Source organism: Copadichromis virginalis, linkage group LG19, assembly GCF_057382275.1.
Source record: "Copadichromis virginalis isolate Kocher_CV1m ecotype Utaka linkage group LG19, C_Virginalis_male_GT1.1, whole genome shotgun sequence".
NCBI classification, from domain to species: domain Eukaryota; kingdom Metazoa; phylum Chordata; class Actinopteri; order Cichliformes; family Cichlidae; genus Copadichromis; species Copadichromis virginalis.
The window spans coordinates 26,172,794-26,193,629 of record NC_140636.1 but is presented as its reverse complement, the minus strand read 5'-3'; the positions used below and the strand labels follow the sequence as shown (position 1 = coordinate 26,193,629).

The following is a 20,836-nucleotide window of genomic DNA, read 5'->3' as shown; positions in this document are numbered from 1 at the left end:
GTATATGCTGTCTAAACTGATAAGAAGTATTTATTATACTTACATTCTGACCTTTGGCACAGCGTGTTAACACGGACATTTGAAGGCAGCACCAATATATTGGAGAAGGCGGGATTATGTGTCGTTACGACGAAAGAATCCAATCAGAGGCCAGCTTTTCACATAGTAACCCCAATCAGCGAATAGGGACTGGCTGGTTGCGAAGGTAGTGGTCGTGGTGGTGTACTGGAAGAAGCAAGTGTTTCCTCTGGGCTTGTTAGCTGCAAGGTTTAGTAACAACCTTTTACTCGTGTATCTGTCAGGTTAGGCGCCGAATTTATCGGCGTTTGATCCCTTTGTTATGCATTATATGGTTTCTGCATGCTAATTTTGCAATCTAGCTTGGCAGGTGAATCTAAATCTGTCTGAAAGCATATTTGAATATAATAGGGACACGAAATTACGATGCCATCCCCGATGGAGGGATCTTCCAGAGAAGGTGACCTGTTTACTGTGAAACACGAGCTGAAAAATGGTAAGTTAGCTGGGAGCCGGTAAAACTCAATGCTGTGAATTTCATTCGATATTTATGTTTTGGAGACACGTGTCGGAGCGAGAAAAATGTTAGCTGGGCTAGCTTAGGGGAGGCAACTGTCACTGTCAGTGATCGTTTGTAGTAAGCACTAACATCAACGTTACACAAGTTCAAACATGGCAGAGGAAAGCTAACATCCGACTGTCATTACTACTTATAACGTTACCGCGAACTCACACAAACTAACGTTATCTGACCATATTATTACGGCGAGCTAGCGGCTAGCGTTTGTTATAAACCGAACTCAACCAGGGAAATAACATTAGCTTAAGCTAGTTGTCAGCGTGTAACCAGGTTAAAAACAGAGCATCGATGAAGATTTCACTAAGTTAATGCCATTGTCAACGCCTTAACTTATTTTGCTGGGTTTTCCTGCTGTTGCCTGTGTGTGACTGTTTTTGCTGTCACAGCTAACTTCTCCTCAGTCAAAAAAGGCAGAGCCAGCTGCAGTGATGTCAAGTCCAACACGCTAATGTTAGCCTATAGTTTCATTCTGCATATTACACAATAGTTAAGATCACCTGTAACCTTAGCTACAGCTGTTGCTTCTAACAGTGCATGCAATGACATATTAATCTCCTGAGCAGCCTGGTTAACTTTATACTACTAAGCCTCATCCCTAAAAGGGTAATCTACTGAAGGACAGTATAGTGTGAGTTCACTAAGAATTTACAGTAAATCTAGGCAGGATTCACAAATAAACAGAGATTTTAATGTTAGTGTTCAATTCAATTCAATTTTATTTCTATTGTTCGAAAGAGGGTTTCTGTGAAGAAGTGAAGAAGACTGCTTAGTGAAGTTGTACAGTGGACAACTAGGTTATAATGATACAGGGCTCCTGTTCAGGCTCCAACATGACTATGCTGCACCCCGATTATTGCCCTGCCCTAAAAATGCAGTCTGTCTAGTTGTCACTTTTTTCCCTGTGTGTTTCATTTAACACAGTGAAACTTATGGCTACTTTGCATCCAGCTGTACCATTTTGTCTGTGGAGATGTCTTAGTCCAGAACAACCACACAGTTCTCCAAGCTCATATGTCAATATAAAAATATGTCAATATCAGTTGTCATTGCACCTCCCTGTCTTCCTGTTGGAGATCAAGGCAGAGCTGTACTAAATGTGGCTATGTTATCATAAAATAAGTAATCATGCTTGTGCTGGCAGTTGCACAATAAAAGAATATTCTTGCTTGTCCGGGGCTTGTATTAGATGTTGGGTCTTTAACAACAATTGCTCAGGAAACCAACCAAGCACAAAGTTTAACAGATCTGGGTTTTTTTTTTAAAGTTTTTAATTAATTTATTTTTTTTAAAGGAAGCATAATTTCCCTCCAATAAAGCAAAGGGATTCCTAGGACTCCTCTGTTAGGCTATTAATAAACACCAAAATCAAACTGGGCCTTGGCAGGGTAAGCTTGACAAGGGTGTTATGCAACCTGAATCTCTGACCTTAAATTTGAAGGACAGCTTTGTTGTTCTGAAATGATACAGTGTGCGCTCAAATTGCCTAACAGTTGCAGCATTTTGTCTTGTGTGTAACTGGAGAAGCAGAGGAAAAGATTAAATCAGCCGCTTTAATTGCTCAGTACCCTATTTCCAGAGTGCGAGACAGAAGGAATGTGTTCACTACAATGGACATGCATGTCTAAGAGTGTGCCGTGCTCAGTCAGCTGTACTGGGAGACCATGATTTAGTGAGACACAGGGAGTCACAGACAGTGTGTGCTGAATTCAGTGAAGATCTTTAATGGAAGATAATGACCTTTTGCTGGTTAATTTAGCGAGTTTGCTTGCAGTGGAAGGGAGGATTATTTTGTAGTGCTGCATATTTAGGAGACAGGAAGAGCAAATGTGTTTTTGTAACACTTGTTTACATGGAGGAAGTTTGGTAATCATGCATGTGTTATTTGCGGTCATTTTTTTTTTTTTTAACGTAATGGTGAAGTGAAATCACCATAACAATGCTACCAGTCTGCTGTTGTTGGTGTTTTGTTGTCTCTTGTTTTAATTTGATGGTTCTTCATTTGAAAGCCCAATTCTCCAGCTTTTAAACCTTTTCATTAAGTCTCAGTTAAGTCACATAGTAAAGTGCATCAGAATTCAAACTTGACCCCAATCTACAAAACAAGTGTACCAAAAAATGTCTACTGGTAGACATGCAGTGTTGATAACTCAACAGTAGTTAAAAACAAATTAAGATTTGTTTTGTTGATTAATAATAGATAAGAGGAGAATTTTTTACTCATAGTCCTTTATTTCATCCCCAATAGAGCACACGAGCATGGTAGTTAACAAACCATCTTTAATCCTTATTATTTAAGACTGGAAACAGATATATTATAGAGCTGTGGGGTAAAGATCGGACCAGAAATTAAACCCTTCAGTTTTCTATTACAATGTGTATCCACAGTTTGTGCTTCTTTGAACCTTAGGTATCTTGACTTTACTATCTAATCTTTAGCCATTAATAGTTATTTCCAGGTACTGAAAAATGCCAGGTGGGAGCTTCATAGTGCAACTGCATACAGTCAGGCTGTGAGTATAAACAAGGATGCACTATGGGAAGCACTGAGACATTTGCTGAACATTGGTATTAGCCTATATTAGCCTTATTAACTGGTACTGGGATATTGCTAAACAAAATCGCATTTGCAAATATCAGTGGCCAATATTTATGTGTTATATCCGTTTTGCACTGGCCTGCCTGTTTCCCTAGAGCAAAAGGGGGAATAAAAAACAACAAAAACCAAATGAAAAATGAAAAATAGTCATATCCAGAATTTCAGAGCATCCCTAAATATAAAGTTTTTCTTGTAGTAAGCATTAAGTGATCTTTCAGTGCTAATAAACTTTACCCTATGTGATTTAATTGCTTTGGAGAAATCTTAAAAATATAATTTCACTGACAATTACTTTTCATGCCAAAAATACAGTATGAATATATTTTCAAGTGTCTGTGTATATTGACAATCAAGCCATCTTTATTATTTCAAGTATTCACTACAAATATATTAATATTGTTATTTTTACTTTGACTTCAGCCAACCTGACGGGCCATGTAGAGAGGGTGGGGATAGAAAACTTTGAGCTATTAAAGGTGCTGGGTACCGGAGGTAAGTGCAGTGTTACTTTCCCTTAATGTAAACTTGAACATTCAGAAATTTGTTTGCACGCCATTCTGTCATCCAACAAAAGAGTGTTTTTGGAATGCTAAGCGTGTCGAACGAGTCTTTTCTGTTTACCCACCTTCATTGAACTTTGCCCTGTCTGTGATTATTTTCCTGCCAGCATATGGAAAGGTGTTCCTCGTGAGAAAAGTCAGTGGCCATGATGCAGGAAAGCTTTATGCCATGAAGGTTTTGAAGAAGGCCACTATTGTACAGAAGGCCAAGACTGCAGAACACACGCGGACCGAGCGGCAGGTGTTGGAGCACATTCGCCAGTCTCCATTCCTTGTCACACTTCACTATGCCTTCCAAACAGAAACCAAGCTGCACCTCATTCTTGGTGAGGATATTTGATAATACTTTTTTAAATTTTAAGATAAATTCAGATTTTAAATTGTTATATCAAAGATTTAAGGCCTATGGCAACTGTCTGAACCCAGTGGAAAACCCCCACATTTTTAACAGCTAAATATATTAATGTACGCAGAGAATAAAAATTGTCTTTCCTTGTAGGGACATTAACTAACTTACATAACAAACATGATGTTTTCCTTTATAGATTATGTAAATGGTGGGGAGCTCTTCACGCACTTAGTGCAAAGGGTGCGGTTTAAGGAGCAAGAAGTAGCCCTGTATAGTGGAGAGATTGTCTTGGCACTAGAACATCTACACGAGGTGACCTTCAGATTTAGCTCAACAGTAAACAGTAGCGCTTCTTCCGTCCTTGATGATTAACCTGTGTTTCATTTTCTTGTTCCAGCTTGGGATTGTCTATCGGGACCTTAAACTTGAGAATATTCTACTAGATTCAAACGGTCACATAGTTCTCACAGATTTCGGCCTTAGTAAAGAATTTGATCAGGTACAGTTTGCCTTTATGTGTTTAAACCTCTCAAACCTTTTCTATTCTCAAAATACGTTTTAGCTAATAAAACCCCAAAAAGGACATTTTGCTTTTTCTTTAATGCCCTCAAAAACCCAACTGTGAAGCCAGATTTTTACTTTAAATAGTGTGGGTTTGGGTATTTCACATTAGAGATATTTTTTCATCAGTATAGAGATATAACCACTTCTCACTTCCTCATTACAAATGCAGAGAAATATTAGGATGCAGCGTCTGTTAGGATAGAGTATTTTATCTCTATTCTGTGTCATATTTGTCTTACGAAATGTTTGGTTTTGTTTTTAAAAAATAGGCTGAAAGAGCTTTCTCTGTCTGTGGCACCATTGAATATATGGCTCCAGAAATTGTGGAAGGAGGAGAGTCTGGACATGACAAGGTAAATTCTAGTTTCATGTCATTGCCTGTTTGATCAAATCATGTTGCACACTCTCCAGTGAGAAGTCACGGTTAGGTGCTTTCATGCATTCCAGGCGGTGGACTGGTGGAGCCTCGGCGTGCTGATGTATGAGCTTTTGACTGGTGGGTCGCCCTTCACTGTTGATGGAGATGAGAACTCGCACACGGACATTGCCAAGTATGAATTCTCCTTGATCATCAGCCTCAGCTTGCAGCTATATTTCAGTTATAATCAGTCTATAATGCTGCTGTATATCTCTCGCACATCACAGGAGGATTGCCAAAAAAGATCCCCCTTTCCCTAAAGACATGGGACCACTGGCCAAAGACCTAATCCAGCGACTCCTCATTAAAGATCCAAAGAAGAGATTAGGGTCGGGGCCTAATGGAGTGGAGAATGTAAAGAAACACCCATTTTACCAGGTGGATTTCATTGCCTGTCTTGTAATGGTCACGATATTTAATATAACTAATGGACTGAGATGTCATTGTTTTGTACTGAGTATTTCTACATGGTTTTCACATTAGAAAATTAACTGGGAGGACTTGGCAGCCAAAAAGGTGCCTGCGCCATTCAAGCCAGTGATTCGGGATGAGCTGGACGTCAGCAACTTTGCAGACGAGTTCACAGAGATGGACCCCACCTACTCTCCCGCAGCTCTGCCTCAGAACTGTGACCGCATCTTCCAGGTGGGAGGGAAGGAAGACATCTTAGACAAGCAGACTGTGTTTTGTTGTGACTCATGCTGCTGCTGTTTGCAGACAGGAATATTTCTTTGTGCTCCTTGGAGGTCATCGCACAGGACACCGTTTATCGGCATTTGTTTAGAGCCCGTGTTTGTCTGGGCTTTGGTAGCAGGCAGTGTGAAATGTTGACACGGATGAAAAATCGCATTATACATTATCCGCTTTTTGTCTGTGACTATATTTGACATACTTCACAGCAATTGAAGTAATCAAGTGAAGTTTTGAATGTCCTCAAAAGGTTGCTGTAAGTCAACATGAGTCTGTCTGTGTGCATTGGTATTCAAATTGACTAAAGGGTCTTTTATTGAAGTAATTGCTGCCATATGCAGCTCTTATTGAAGTAACAGATGTGAATGACTATTTTTGATGTAGCTTTGAACCATAATATGGCCCACAACTCCATGCCAGCTGATGGCTGTCTGATGTATTGCATGAAATTTCAACTCTGATTGCCTTCTGGATCCTTGAGCATGCTAGATCAATAGATCCATTAACGGGCTTCTCTCATGGAATAAAAGGTTACACTTTGAGAGCATCACCACGTCTGTCTCGGTTACGCCTTCAGTCTTTGATTGCCAACTTCATCTTGGCTTTTTTCACTCTCAGCTGCCATTCATGTAGTCTGAAATTTTGTGGTCTTTATAATTTGCAAGCCTAGCAATCTCTGCGATAACGACAGCAATCCCAGTTTTAAACCGTGCACTTGCTCCCCCGCCGTGTCGCACAAAACAAAATTAAAATTGCATTAAGAGCGCCAAGATGTAATTTCACAGCAGAGCAATCAAATATTCAAGCCCGGCAATTTAGGGCATCTCATTCATTCAACACCCATCCTTCCGTCCATCCATTGCTGTCACTACATATCACACAGCTGTGTGTGTGCCGGTGTAAAAGAGAGAGGGAGAGATTAATGCCAGCTCAAAGCTCTGTGCTCCCCACAGCTGGAATTAAGCAGGCAGCGCTCCACAATGACAGGCCTAACAATAGGAACAGCTGGACAGCCACTGTCAGTCACACATGAAGAGAATTGGGCTTATTGTTGAGCTGACAGGCTGGTTTTGATAGATTTAAAGAAAACTACGCAATTTTGTTTTATTTTAAGGGACTCTATTTTTCTGTGGCAGTGGAGGAAGTTTCCTTTTCTCCTGCCCTAGTCCATCTCTCGCTTTATGTCTTAGTAAAATGTAAACACCTAGGGCTCTTGTGTTTTTATTTGCAGGGTTACTCTTTTATGGCCCCCTCCATCCTGTTCAAAAGGAATGTGGTGATGGATGACCCTGTCCAGCTGTGTGGGGGTTCTGAAAAGCCAGGCTCAGCTGCGGTGGCCCACAGCGCCATGATGAAGGTAAAATGAATGGACTTGGTTCTCCGAGCACAAACACACTTAAGCTAATGGATGCTGTCACAGACAGATGAGAACTTTTCCTTCCTTTCCTTTCCATTCCACTTGAACTTTATTTTTCTTCTGTGCTAGTTTTACTGCACTCACGTTCCGTTTCAGGCTTAATCCTGTTTATTTAATAGCGTTTGTTCGTGAATACACTTGCGTGTCTTTGCAGCATAATGCTTTTTGAAAAGGTAGCAGTGCTTTTTGTGCGCTCAGTTAGCTTAAAGCTTTCTCAACAACATCCTGGGAAACTGAGCTGTTTTGCAAACCTTAGCATTTTCTATTTATTATGAGATTAGTCATAATGCTGAAAGGTATTGTAATTATTTATCTTAGTCCTTTTCAGTTTGCTGCTTCAATAATCCAAGAAAACGGAGGGAAAAACAAGAAATTGGGCTTTTAAATTGTATCTAAACAATGAAGGAAATTAGTGGTTTAACTACAGTAGCTGGCTTTTCTTTTCTAAAGTTTCCACTGGGTGCACATTATAGGTTTTAAACCAGATTCTGGTTAGCAAACAGGAAGCTTTTTAACGGTATTTCTGTCTTATCATGTGACGATCTTAACTCTTTTAGTTCAGATCTAAAGTCGAGACTTTCAGTGCTATTTTTTTTAAAGTCCTCGTCACATTTGTATTTCTTCTTTTCGATTTTGCATGTGAAGTGTACAGGGTTGGTGTGGTGATATACTTAAAAACAACCCTTTGTGTAGCATAAAACTAGAATGAGAGAAGAATTATTATGAACATTATTATGGGTGAGAAGAGGGATAGCTTTGGGGATTCTAGCTGTAATTGAATCAGGATTTTTAATATAAATTCTGCATACAACCTCCAGAAAAGACTTGACTAAAAGAAAGGGAATAGAAAGAATGAAGAATGTCAAGTGTACCAAGTATTCTCTGTAGAAAACTGAAAGCAACTAAGGCCCTGAGATAATACTCAGATAATTGGCAAATTAATTTGGTCATAAGTAATGTAGGAACTTGCAAAATCTCTACTTTAATTCTACAAACAAACATCCTATATCAGGCTATAATATTTAATGTGAATTTTATTTGCGTGATAATAAAATATACACATAATTCTTACTTTTTGTGATTATTTTTATGCGTATTTGCAGGACTCGCCTTTCTATATGAGTTATGAAATGGACCTGAAGGAAAGTGCTCTGGGGGAGGGTAGCTTCTCGATCTGCAGACGGTGCACACACAAGAAGACTGGGCAGAAATATGCAGTCAAGATTGTCAGCAAGAGGTACGAGTTCACTGGGTGCACACATGTGTTTGTCAACTCAGATGCTTTTGGCTCTGTCTTTTGTTTATAGATTTACTGGATCAGTTGGACCGCCACCCTCCTCCATCCCCTGCTCAGCCAAGTCTGAAGCCAGTCTGAGAAGACTAATAAATGTTAAACTAACAAAGGCCAAATAATGTCATAATTCGACCTGATTACATATTTTCCTGATTTTTTTTTTTTTTCCCTATGAAAAATCCAGGTTATATAAGTAGATCACTTGGTTGTTTTTACTGCCACGTCCTGTAAAATCCCATGTATGCTTATAATACACTCCTCCACAGTTTGGCACCCAGTATTATAGTTCTGATTATAGTTGACATTAGGACTGATGCAAGGCAAACCCATGTCCAGTATTTTCTAGCTCTTCGTTGGTTAGAGCAAAACTGCCCTAAAGTATTTTGGAAATTCCCCTAAAGTAAACAAAATAAATAAAAGAAACCTAATTCCTAAAACCTAATATTTTCCAGTGTGTTCTGGGTTATAAAAGGATTATTTTTTTTTTTTATACTGTATTGAGCATGTTATAAGAAAACGTTAACGTGGTACAACTAATAGTGTTGTAATGTGTGTAAATGTTTTGTCTTCTTTAAAAAAAAAGAAAATCTTAGCATATTGTGCTCCTAAACACGTAATGCAAAAGTAGGAAAATGTTCCACTTGTCCTGTGTGTGTATATGTGACTGGCTTTGCTGTAGGATGGAGGCCCAGACTCAGCGGGAAATAGCAGCCCTGAAGCTCTGCGACGGTCACCCCAACATTGTCAAGTTACATGAAATTTACCACGATCAGGTAAAGATAATCGCGTCCGTTACATTTGCCTCCATAAATTCTGTTTTCCATAGCTCTCTGCCTAGTCTGTGGGGACTGCAGCCTTATTAAGTCGAGGAAATGGAACAAGGCAGATTAATGGGGATGCTGGTAGCCCTCTGGGTGTTTCTTTATCTCTTTGCATATTGTTTCATGAACATCTCACACTGTGCTCAATATTTCGCCTCTGATTTATTTCTAAACTGCAGCTGCACAAACATCCATTTTTCGCCACTGAATAGTAACAACCTAGATTCACTTGTTTTGCTAATCGAGCCGCACACTTAACCCAAACTAAGCGCGCATATGTTCTAAATGTAGCTTACCCCCGGTATATGGAAGGTGTGACCGTGTGTGTGACTGTGTACAGCTTCATTAGCCTCGGTCCTTCATGCCCAGGAGCACCACTTTAGTCCTGATGAGCTCAGTGGGGTTATTACTGTACCTCACAGGTCTGTGACCCAGATCAAAGCAGCGCTGCCTCACCCGCCTCAGCTGAGTCCTGTCTTTGTTCCCTAGATCCTGCACTAATGAGAAGCTCAACCCCGCTGCTCTGGCACATCATTCTCCTGCCACTTTGTCTGGCCCCTTTCATTTTTACTTAATACCAATGTGGTTTAATGTCACCATCATGAGATCAAGGATGGTTTTTTGTGTGTGTTTGTTTCTGTTTGTTACGCAATAGAAAAATTACAGTTTAATGTTTCACCCATCACTTTTCAGTTGTTTTCAATGTGGTGTTCAAGCTTTGAAAGCAACATTGATGATATTTTAGGAAAGACAAACTTTCCAATATTTATTTAATTGCCAAACATTTAAGAGTGTTTGTGCATGCCGAGCTAATTCAAGGGTTGTTAAAGAATATAGGTTAAGAGTGGGTGTAACAGATGTAACCTTATCCTGTATGTGTTTGCTGTAGCTTCACACATACCTGGTTCTGGAGCTGCTTGGTGGAGGGGAGTTGCTGGAGAGAATCCGCCGGAAACAACATTTCAGCGAAACGGAAGCCAGCCGGATCATGCGCAAACTGGTGTCTGCTGTCAGTCACATGCATGATGTAGGAGTTGTGCACAGGGATCTTAAACCGGAGGTATTGGAGAGCTTCTCAGCTGAGCTATTGCCAGAGATTTCTTTCTGTCCAAGCACAGTTTGTGTCTTTGTGATGAATGCAGGCTGGCTGGATCGTACGTTTCTGAAAAAGAATTACTGTGTTTTTCTGAACTTTGTATGATCTGTCCTTCTCTCGTTCTCACTCTGCTATTTTTTTACAAAACAAGAGTAAAATTGTTTGACCCCAACGTGGGTCACAAGTACCTGGTCAGTCATGATGTACAATTTACTACTTGAGTGAACCAGTTCTGCTGAGCTGAGAAAAATGATTGCTGTGCGTGTCTCAAATTGCTTTGTAGAACCTGCTCTTCACAGATGAGAGTGAGAACTCTGAGATAAAAATCATAGACTTTGGCTTCGCTCGACTGAAACCACCAGACAATCAGCTCCTAAAGACTCCCTGCTTCACCCTACAGTATGCTGCACCAGAGATACTCAAATATGATGGCTATGATGAGTCCTGTGACCTGTGGAGTCTAGGGGTCATCCTGGTGAGTGGAGCAGCCACGCTCAGGTTAAATCAAAGCACTATTAATTTGACCGAGGATCATTGATTGTTCAGCAATTGGGGAGAGAACAACGAGCAAACCGTTATCTGAGTTTTTGAATGGTGAACAAGCTGTTTATGCTAACGTTACCATTTACACTATATGAATCATAGATTGTAGTGCATTTATTGATGTTCATGTGGTGAGCCTAGGACTGTTGCATTGTTGGTAGGGTTGAGTTGGCTGGAAATGGAAGGGTATTGGATCTTTAACTTACTTTAAATCCTGACTTAAGGCTTTAATTTGAATTCCATTAACCTGTTCTATTATTAATATTTTTAGGTACAATTGTTGATTACAGTTATAGCTGATCTTTTTTATGGTTATATAATTAATAGATTAGTAGGCCTTCTTTTTTTTTTTTTATATCCATCCATCCATCCATCCATCTTCATCCGCTTTGTCCGGGGCCGGGTCGCGGGGGCAGCAGCCTAAGCAAAGAGGCCCAGACCTCCCTCTCCCCAGCCACCTCCTCCAGCTTGTCCGGGGGAATACCAAGGCGTTCCCAGGCCAGCCGAGAGATATAATCTCTCCAGCGTGTCCTGGGTCTGCCCCGGGGCCTCCTCCCGGTGGGACATGCCTGGAACACCTCACCCAGGAGGCGCCCAGGGGGCATCCTTGTCAGATGCCCGAACCACCTCAGCTGGCTCCTTTCGATGTGGAGCAGCAGCTGCTCTACTCTGAGCCCCTCCCGGATGGCCGAACTTCTCACCCTATCTCTAAGGGAGAGGCCAGCCACCCTTCGGAGGAAGCTCATTTCTGCCGCTTGTATCCGCGATCTCGTTCTTTCGGTCACTACCCACAGCTCGTGGCCATAGGTGAGGGTAGGGACGTAGATCGACCGGTAAATTGAGAGCTTCGCTTTTACACTCAGCTCCCTCTTCACCACGACGGACCGGTGCAGCGTCCGCATTACTGCAGCTGCAGCCCCAATCCGTCTGTCGATCTCCGGCTCCCTTCTCCCATCACTCGCGAACAAGACCCCGAGATACTTGAACTCCTCCACTTGTGGCAGGAACTCATCCCCGACCCGGAGTGGGCACTCCACCCTTTTCCGGCTGAGAACCATGGCCTCAGATTTGGAGGTGCTGATCCTCATTCCCGCTGCTTCACACTCGGCTGCGAACCGTTCCAGTGCGAGCTGGAGGCCTTCACCCGATGAAGCCAACAGAACCACATCATCTGCAAAAATCAGAGATGAGATTCTGAGGCCACCAAAGCGAAAGCCCTCCGCCACTTGGCTGCGCCTAGAAATCCTGTCCATAAAAATTATGAACAGAACCGGAGACAAAGGGCAGCCCTGGCGAAGCCCATCACCCACCGGGAACGAGTCCGACTTATTGCCGGCAATGCGAACCAAGCTCTTGCAACGGTTGTATAGGGATCGAATGGCCCGTAGCAATGGGCCAGACACCCCATATTCCCACAACACCTCCCACAGGACACCCCGAGGGACACGGTCGAATGCCTTCTCCAAGTCCACAAAACACATGTAGACTGGTTGGGCAAACTCCCATGCACCCTCAAGTATCCTGGAGAGGATAAAGAGCTGGTCCAGTGTTCCGCGACCAGGACGAAAACCGCATTGTTCCTCCTGTATCCGAGGTTCGACTAACGGACGAACTCTCCTTTCCAGCACCCTGGCATAGACTTTCCCAGGGAGGCTGAGGAGTGTGATCCCCCTGTAGTTGGAACACACCCTCCGGTCCCCCTTCTTAAAGATGGGAACCACCACCCCGGTCTGCCAGTCCACAGGTACTGCCCCTGATCTCCACGCAACATTGCAGAGGCGTGTCAACCAGAACAGCCCTACAACGTCCAGAGCCTTCAGGAACTCGGGGCGGACCTCATCAACACCAGGGGCTCTGCCACCAAGGAGTTGTTTAACTGCCTCAGTGACCTCGCACCCGGAAATTGGCGGGTCATTCCCCTCATCCCCAGACTCTGCTTCCTCCTCGGAAGACGTGTCAGTGGGATTAAGGAGGTCCTCGAAGTATTCCTTCCACCGCCTGACAATTTTCTCAGTCGATGTCAGCAGCGCTCCGCCAGCACTATACACAGTGCAGGTAGAGCACCGCTTTCCCCTCCTGAGACGTCTGACGGTTTGCCAGAATCTCTTCGAGGCAGTCCGAAAGTCTTTTTCCATGGCCTCTCCGAACTCCTCCCACACCCGAGTTTTTGCTTCAGCCACTGCCCGAGCCGCATTCCGCTTGGCCTGTCGATACCTGTCGGCTGCCTCCGGAGTCCCACAGGCTAACCAAGCCCGATAGGACTCCTTCTTCAGCCTGGTGGCTCCCTTCACCTCTGGTGTCCACCATTTGGTTCGGGGATTACCACCACGGCAGGCACCCACCACCTTGCGGCCGCAGCTCAATGCAGCAGCTTCGGCAATGGAGACTCTGAACATGGTCCATTCGGACTCAATGTCCCCAGTCTCCCTCGGAATGCTGTCGAAGCTCTGCCGGAGGTGTGCGTTGAAGATCTCGCGGACTGGGGCCTCTGCTAGACGTTCCCTCATGCAGCTCCACTTAAGAAGATCCATACCAAACCTGTCATCCTTAGTAGTATCTGTTATCCAAAGAATGGTTGGCTGTTCATAGGTGTGGTGCTTTTTCGCAAAAAAAAGGCAGAATATAAATTCCAGGGTATATTAGTGCGTTAAGTTATTTTGCTTGTTGAAATGCAATATTCTTGGTAAGTAAAATTTCATGTAGCTCAAAGACATTATGAAAGTATTGCTCTGTACATGAAAGGTAGATTTTTGATGAAACTCATGGCTCTCACAGGTTGTAATAGAACTAAATAACTGATCATTGATTAGCCCTATTCAGGAGCATCCTTCTTTGTGACTTAACGCCATCACTTTCCACAATGCTCCAGGAAAGTGACCTGATTATATAAATGTATAATTTACACAAATCTTTTCAGAACCCAGATTCCCACTTTAAAGCTTGTCTAAAAATGCTTTTGACTGAAGTGTTTCTATAACCAAATAAATGTTTAATCAGAAGCTTCATATACTCTTGATTTGCACATCTTATCCAGTTTGAGGATTAAACATTTGACACAGGCCACTCTGATTAAGCAATCAGCTGTTATTTTAACTGATTTTGGTAGTAGTTTAGGCTAATCTGTGTTGGATGATATTCATCTCCTCTTGTTCAGCGGTACAAACTTCAGCATCCTGTGGTGAGCTGACACAGTTTACGCTCACCACAAAAAGAAGCAAAACCTGCCCCACTCTTAGACCTGGTAAAGGCTATGCGGATATGTCATCCTCATTCAACTTTTTTTTTTTTTGCATGGAAGAGAAGAATTAAAAGGAGAGGTAGACAGGATAAGGAAAGGACACATAGTTGAGAGAAAGATTTCTGTAGTTGGCCAGTCATCCGTACAGAGCCATGGCTCTATGTTTAAGTGCTGCTTCCCACCGTCGCCCCCTGGGGGGATATGGGTGTACTGTGCCTCTTGGAGGTTTGATGAAATGGCTACTGACATGCTTTGTGCACAATGCCCTGGAAGCCAACTGAGTTGAGATATAGAGGGAGAGAGAGATCACAGCACAACAGAGCCTTTGCTGCCAAAAGGGTTGTTCCCAACTACTGTCATTTTAATAAGAAATATGAGGGCAGATGCATTCAGGCCAAGGTGAGAGAATCCTGTTCTTTCAGCTGAGCACAAACCGCTCTTCTCTTGAGTGCTAGTTCAGCCATGGTCAACAACTTGCAGCATAACAATGGAAAAATGTGGACAGTCGTGATCGGTCAAGGGCGCTTTTAAAACATGTTATTTTAACAGTACATGTGTTTAAACACTTACGTCTAGTTACTTAACCAGCTTATTGAAGGTAGTGTGGCACTGACAAAAATGAGCACATAGTGTTTTTTCGTCCGCAGCTGTTGTATAAAGTGTATAAATTAGATTTTCACTAGAGATACCTGATTTCTGAGGACAAAGGCATTAGAGATTTAAATGGAGAAAAAAGATAGTTGGGATGTTTTAGAAGATGTAAATTAAAAAAAAAATGCAATGCAGTTATTCACCATCAAAAGCACATATAAAGATAAAAGAAAAATGTCAAACCGCTTAAAATATCTGTTCATTTCAAATTTAATGACAGCATGTTTAAAAGGCCAGTTAGGATCCTTGAATGTTTTACTACAGAGCCACACTGATCTGTGCAGAATGGGGTTTGATGTTGTGTTGCTAGAATAGCCAAGATCTTCCCCGAAAAAGAGGTTTTCCTGATGAGAGCATTTGTCGCTACCAAACCTGTATACATAATCTGCATTAATGGTGCCTTTACACATGGCTATGTAGCTAATTCTATATGCACTATTGCTCCCAATTATCACAGATGCTGGTTTTAAATAGTGTGTTGTGTAGTTTGCAGAACGCAGCATCCATGAGTCTCAAAGAGATGTTCAGATTTTTCATATTTACTGTGAAAAAATGAGTTTAGTAACAGTGCAATGTCTCTTTCAAGATTATATTGTTCTTTGTTTTATTTAGGCCTTATAAATTCTTCAAAATCATTGGATTATTGTGATATTTTGGTGATATACATTTTACACAGCATTCCAGTTCCTGGAAATCAAAGTTGCAGAGTGTGTTGTACTGAAAACGGAAAATAATGGAGTCGTTATTAACTTTGTAGTAAAGCTTTTCACAAAAACACTGTTCAAGTTTTGACACAGTTGTTCTATTTGTGCTACCCAATTTTGTCAAACTAGCATCTTTCACATTTAATTCTATTTTATTTATATAGCACCAAATCACATCAACAGTCACCTCAAGGCACTTTATATTGTAAGGTAAAGACCCTACAATAATACAGAGAAAATTCCAGCAATCAGACCCCTTTTAAGAAAGCACTTGGTGACAGTGGGAAGCAAAACCTCTCTTTTAACAGGAAGTAGGTGTCAGAGGTGCGTCTACACTTTGTGGCGAGCTATGGTTGAGTCGCCACAGTTTGATGATGTGGCAGCTATTGTTAGCTCAGAGACAGAGAAGAGCTGAGAAAAATTAAAAAACTAATAATTTAATAATTATTAATTCTAGGTGACCAACAGTTGGCCTCACTCCAAGACTTTTCTCAACAATGTAACAAAAACCTAAATAAACGTTGTTCTCTCTTTAAAGTCTATAACTGAAAAGCTAAGCGAGAGCTATTATAAACTGGTAAGCCAGTCTAAATGTGACTGTATTGTAAAAATTGCATTGAGATCTCTAAATCATCCTTATTTTAATATGTTTATGTTCATAGCAGATTGCATGGTCTTCCTTTGTTTGCAGTACACCATGCTGTCCGGCCAGGTGCCTTTTCAGTGCCAGGAGAAGAGCCTGACCCACACCAGTGCTGAAGAGATTATGCGTAAAATCAAACAGGGAGATTTCTCTTTTCAAGGAGAGGCCTGGAGAAACGTGTCCCAGCAAGCTAAGGACCTCATACAAGGTGAGGGGAAAAAACTGGCTCATTTTCTTTTGAATAACTTGAGCTTCGGTTTCTTTTTTTCCCATTAAAAACATAGAAACATAGTGCACTAAATTTATAAAATTCCACTTAAATAGTACTACAAATTTTAGGGTATGGTTATGAAAGTGAGTAGTGTTAGCTTGCAGCTCTAAGACTTCTGTTATCGGTAGATTCTTTGTTCCAGGCTCATTTTTTCAGAATAAAATATCGACTTTCAAAATAAAGTAGTATGAACTGTTTTTGTGAAATTGTAAATTAGTTAAATAAATAAAATGAGGTTTATGCAAAAGCTTTGAGTCGTGTTTAGGGCAGATTTTGGTGGTGCTGGTAGAGTCTGGAAGAAGAAATGGACAAGTAGTGCTCCGTTAGTGCAATGTCAGTAAGTGATGACGTGTTTTGGATGAACTTTCTACTCACAAAGCAGCTTTCAGAGATCAGGTTTCCTAAAGAGGAAATAACTTCCTGCCTGTGTCTCACCTTTTCCCACCTGGATTAAGAGCGTTAAAGGTAATTATCTGCGTCTTGTTCCTGTAGAGCTGCTGACGGTCGACCCTAACAAGAGGATTAAGATGTGTGGCCTCCGTTACAACGCCTGGCTCCAGGACGACAGCCAGTTGTCCTCCAACCCACTTATGACCCCAGACATTCTCGGATCCTCCACTGCCTCTGTCCACACTTGTGTCAAAGCTACTTTTAATGTATGAAATGTTCAGAAGGGTGCTAATGTTAGATAGTAGGTCAGAACGTTCCAACCTAGTGTAAAATTTGGATTGTGTAGTTTCTGCTAAGTGTCAACCGGCTGTTATTAATAGAGATGGAGACCACATTATATTAACCGTATTGTGGGAAGATTAATTCAAACAAATGCTAAAGATATTAGTAATTTAAAATGCATCAAAAGGCACTTTGATACTGCAACAAAGCGCAGATGCTAGTTTTTGTCTTACTTGAGGTTGGATTTGTGTTGTTATTGCGATTCATCAAAATGCTGAATGGATATTAATGCGACTAATGATATAATTATGTGACCTGGGTTTTGGCCAAATATTGATGGGATCTGAAACGTAAGATCCCTTGAAAAAAGATGAGAGCAGTGCATTTCATTGAAACTAAAATGTAAAAGTCTAACCAAACATCTGTTTTGTACTCGCAGGCATTTAACAAATGTAAGCGGGAAGGGTTCCGCCTCCAGACGGTGGACAAGGCGCCTCTAGCCAAGAGGAGGAAGATGAAAAAAACAAGTACCAGCACAGAGACCCGCAGCAGTTCCAGCGAGAGTACCCATTCGTCCTCCTCCTCCTCCCAGTCACAGGAGAAAACTTTTCAAGAAGGAGACCCAAATCGACAGCACTCTAACATCACTCCTGTCATCACCCCTGTCAACACACCGGTGCCCTCTGGAACAGATTCTGGGCACCAGCCAGCACCTCCAACCTTTCCCTTCTCAGAAGGACAGTAAGACAGCCTGAGGAGAATCCAGATTCAGACAGTTGGGTCTGAAAAAAAAAAAGAAGAAGAAGTTTGGCTTGGACTAGTATAGAGACATCCTTCTTCTTTCTCTCTGTCTCTGGCTCAATTGCATGGATGTCAGCACGTCTCTAAAACCAAGCATGCAGCAGGAGCAGCACTGTCACCTCTATATCAATCAATCAATCAATCAATCATCACTAGCAATAGCCTATCCTATCGTATCTTTTGCTCTGACTTTCTCACACAGACTATCAATCAGGGACTGGACCAGGAAGAAGTGTCACCAGTGTCCTAAAAGAAAAGGGCTGCCCTACTGCCCCCGGTCCAGAGAATGGAGAGACATCTTCAGTCTCGTCATTAAATCACAACATCTGTCCTCTCCTTTTCTGTCTTTGTCCGAGTTTTTAGAGATTTAAAGGGAAAGTCAGTGTTTACACCACGGATGCTTTGTAATTTCTGTCAAAAGGAGAGAGAAACAAAAGGCCACATGCCGGAGGATAATCTTACGTCTCTGCTATACGGAGCAGCTTATTTATATGTGAATTTTGCAGACTGAAATTTATTTATGATAAGCTATATTATTAACTTATTTATGATTCATTATGATCTGAAAAAAAATAATGGATACAGTGAGACTAAAAAAAGAAGATATTTTGTGTGTGTATGTGTGTGTGTGTGTTTTCCTATCAGCTCAAAAAAACTTTCCATACAGTGAAATGATCTTTCATATATCTTTCTAGTTAGACACATCGAAGAGTCTAGTAGGTCAGTTTTAGTTTGTTTTGTATACATCGTAAGAGTCAAAGTCATGAAACCAGAGTTCTTTATAGGTACTGCTAATTATTTAAGGTGAATTTTAAGATTGATATTTGTTTAGTGGCTTAAAAAATATACATTTCCTGATTCATATAAAAGATGAAAATGTGTGCACATCTTTTTGTAAGAACCAAATGTGGATGTAGTATGTTCAGCCAAATCTGTGATTTTTATCAGCGAGTACTGCTGCCTGAGGCAGTGCAACCTGACTAGAACAGCTATATTTAGACTTTTTTTTTGTCTCTTATGTGGGAGTATGGCTACTGCCGGACTTAGCATTGCTGCTGTTCCATGTGGTCTGATCCTGAAGTCAGTATTTAGCCAAGCAGTAGAGACCTAATTGTCTCATTATCACTACAACCAATTGGATTGAGCAGAATGTCCCAAATGGAAAATGAAGATCAGCTTAGCGTAAGGGTCGAATGCGTCAAGTAGTTTGAGATTTGAGCCTTCTTGGAACCAAGATGCCTGAGGGCAGTTTCAAGTGACCTCTTTTTTTTTTTCTTTTAGATTAAAAAATATTAATTAAAGGAAGGCTTATGTGCCAAACTGCATTTGAATGGTAATGTTTGCGTTTAAAGACGGTCAGACACTAGGACATTTGGAGACAATGTAGAGCAAAAGTAGCCCCGTTTTGTCTTCAGTCATAAAACTACTGCAAAATGCCGAACTTTGATGATTACAAGTTGTTGAGCACAAATTAGGGATGCACCGATTGATTATATTAGCCAAATGTTGGTATCTGGCTGTTGTGGGCCTTGTTGACTCATTTCAGCAATTAAAAATGTCTGATGTGCGAATCATATCAGTGTTTAACTGGCTTATTGTTCAAGTATAGTGTGATGAAGCGTTGAAAGACTTCAAGTTCAGTTATGCTTATTTATAGTGAAGATTTCTTTGCTTCCCTGGAACAGAAGGTGGAATAAGTACATCAGAATTTGCCAGTCGGCCCAGAAGTTAACAATCAGTGCATCCCTACCACATGCTTCTTTTTACTATTGATGCCGTCCTTGCTCTATTTACCATGTTGTACTGCATGACTGAAAAGGTGATCTTTGCACTGTGTGACAGCTCGCACTTTGAGGCAGATATCTTGTTAGTATTAGGTCCCCAGTGCATGATATGACCCGAAACATCAACCACTTCCTTTATTTGCCTTTGTGGGCTTTTTTGGGGGGCAGATTCTTACTTGATTTAATGTGAGTTTGTTTACTTGCTTAACCAATTTTCAATTCGGGACTTTTACTGTTTAAAATTGTGATGGGTGTACAAAACCCCTTGTTACAATAGCCTAAATATTGTAATATCCCAGTGTTACAATTCTGGTGTTAGTTGGGATAGTTAGGGGAAAAAAATGCCATGCTCTGTTAACTGTTTTTTTTTTTTTTTTTTAATTACGTCTTTGTCTGTTTTCATTGTAATAATTGAAATACTGTATTTTGCTGTTGTGTGGGGTACTTGGTGATCCGTATGTGAAGCTACCTAGAATCAGATCCTCCTGCTCAGCCAGGATACAGATTTTCAGTTGGACTACTGTGTGCATTTAAACACACGCTGTCATCCTCTTCCATTTTTACTCTGAATCAGAACCAAAGCATTAACTTCAAGGTAGCTGCTTTAAGCTGCATGAGACATGACCTTTCATGCAAATATGCAAAAAAAAAAAGCTTCATATATCACATTTTCTGTTTGTTCGAGTTTCTTTTCTTGGTCCATTCAATGAACGATATTTTTTAGTACAGATGATTTTTTTTTTTTTTTTTTAACAGCACATAATGTGTTTTCTTCAGAGATTCTTTATGGAATCAGTAATATCAATACCCAGCACATTATCATGCTTAAATCTATGCATCTCTTTTACACTTTTGTGTTGCTTGTTTTGCCATTTCACAAAGACCTCATTGAATGGGTTTAAGCAGAGTGCTTAAAAAGGTGTAACAAAATTTCTATACGCTGATCGTCTACAACACCAAATATTGTGTAATGTCCAGCTTGTGCCAGAAGAAACAGCTCTGACATGTTGGAGAACAGACGTGAGATGCTGTTAGTTTCTGGGACAGGGCAGATGGACTGCTGTCAGTCAGTTTGGAGAGCAGTTTAAGACCTTGGGCTCTTGCTCATGTTTTTTGTTTAATTTTT

At 41.2% G+C, this 20,836-nt stretch overlaps 1 protein-coding gene across 3 annotated transcripts; it reads left to right on the top strand.

The window, feature by feature from the left end:
* The first annotated feature begins 87 nt into the window (after window positions 1-87).
* rps6ka5 (ribosomal protein S6 kinase A5) lies at window positions 88-20,557 on the top strand. 3 transcript variants are annotated; one of them, XM_085442501.1, is made up of 18 exons: window positions 88-267; window positions 430-514; window positions 3,615-3,686; window positions 3,862-4,080; window positions 4,300-4,415; window positions 4,501-4,602; window positions 4,937-5,020; window positions 5,115-5,218; window positions 5,313-5,463; window positions 5,569-5,730; window positions 7,007-7,132; window positions 8,296-8,429; window positions 9,166-9,259; window positions 10,197-10,367; window positions 10,687-10,878; window positions 16,231-16,390; window positions 16,946-17,109; window positions 17,565-20,557. In XM_085442501.1, the coding sequence occupies exons 2-18, from the start codon at window positions 445-447 to the stop codon at window positions 17,868-17,870; spliced, it is 2,427 nt and encodes an 808-aa protein (XP_085298627.1). In that variant the 5' UTR covers window positions 88-267; window positions 430-444; the 3' UTR covers window positions 17,871-20,557. The 3 variants fall into 3 exon arrangements, with proteins under 3 accessions (XP_085298627.1, XP_085298626.1, XP_085298628.1); XM_085442500.1 differs by having other exon boundaries at window positions 88-514; XM_085442502.1 differs by lacking the exon at window positions 3,615-3,686 and having other exon boundaries at window positions 88-514.
* The last annotated feature ends 279 nt before the right edge of the window (window positions 20,558-20,836 follow it).

Excerpts from the sequence above, each read along its gene's own strand:
- rps6ka5 (XM_085442501.1), top strand. The coding sequence starts at position 445 with ATGCCATCCCCGATGGAGGGATCTTCCAGAGAAGGTGACCTGTTTACT. Across the intron at positions 4,416-4,500 it reads CACTAGAACATCTACACGAG|CTTGGGATTGTCTATCGGGA; the intron begins GTGACCTTCAGA and ends TTCTTGTTCCAG. Across the intron at positions 5,464-5,568 it reads AGAAACACCCATTTTACCAG|AAAATTAACTGGGAGGACTT; the intron begins GTGGATTTCATT and ends TTTTCACATTAG.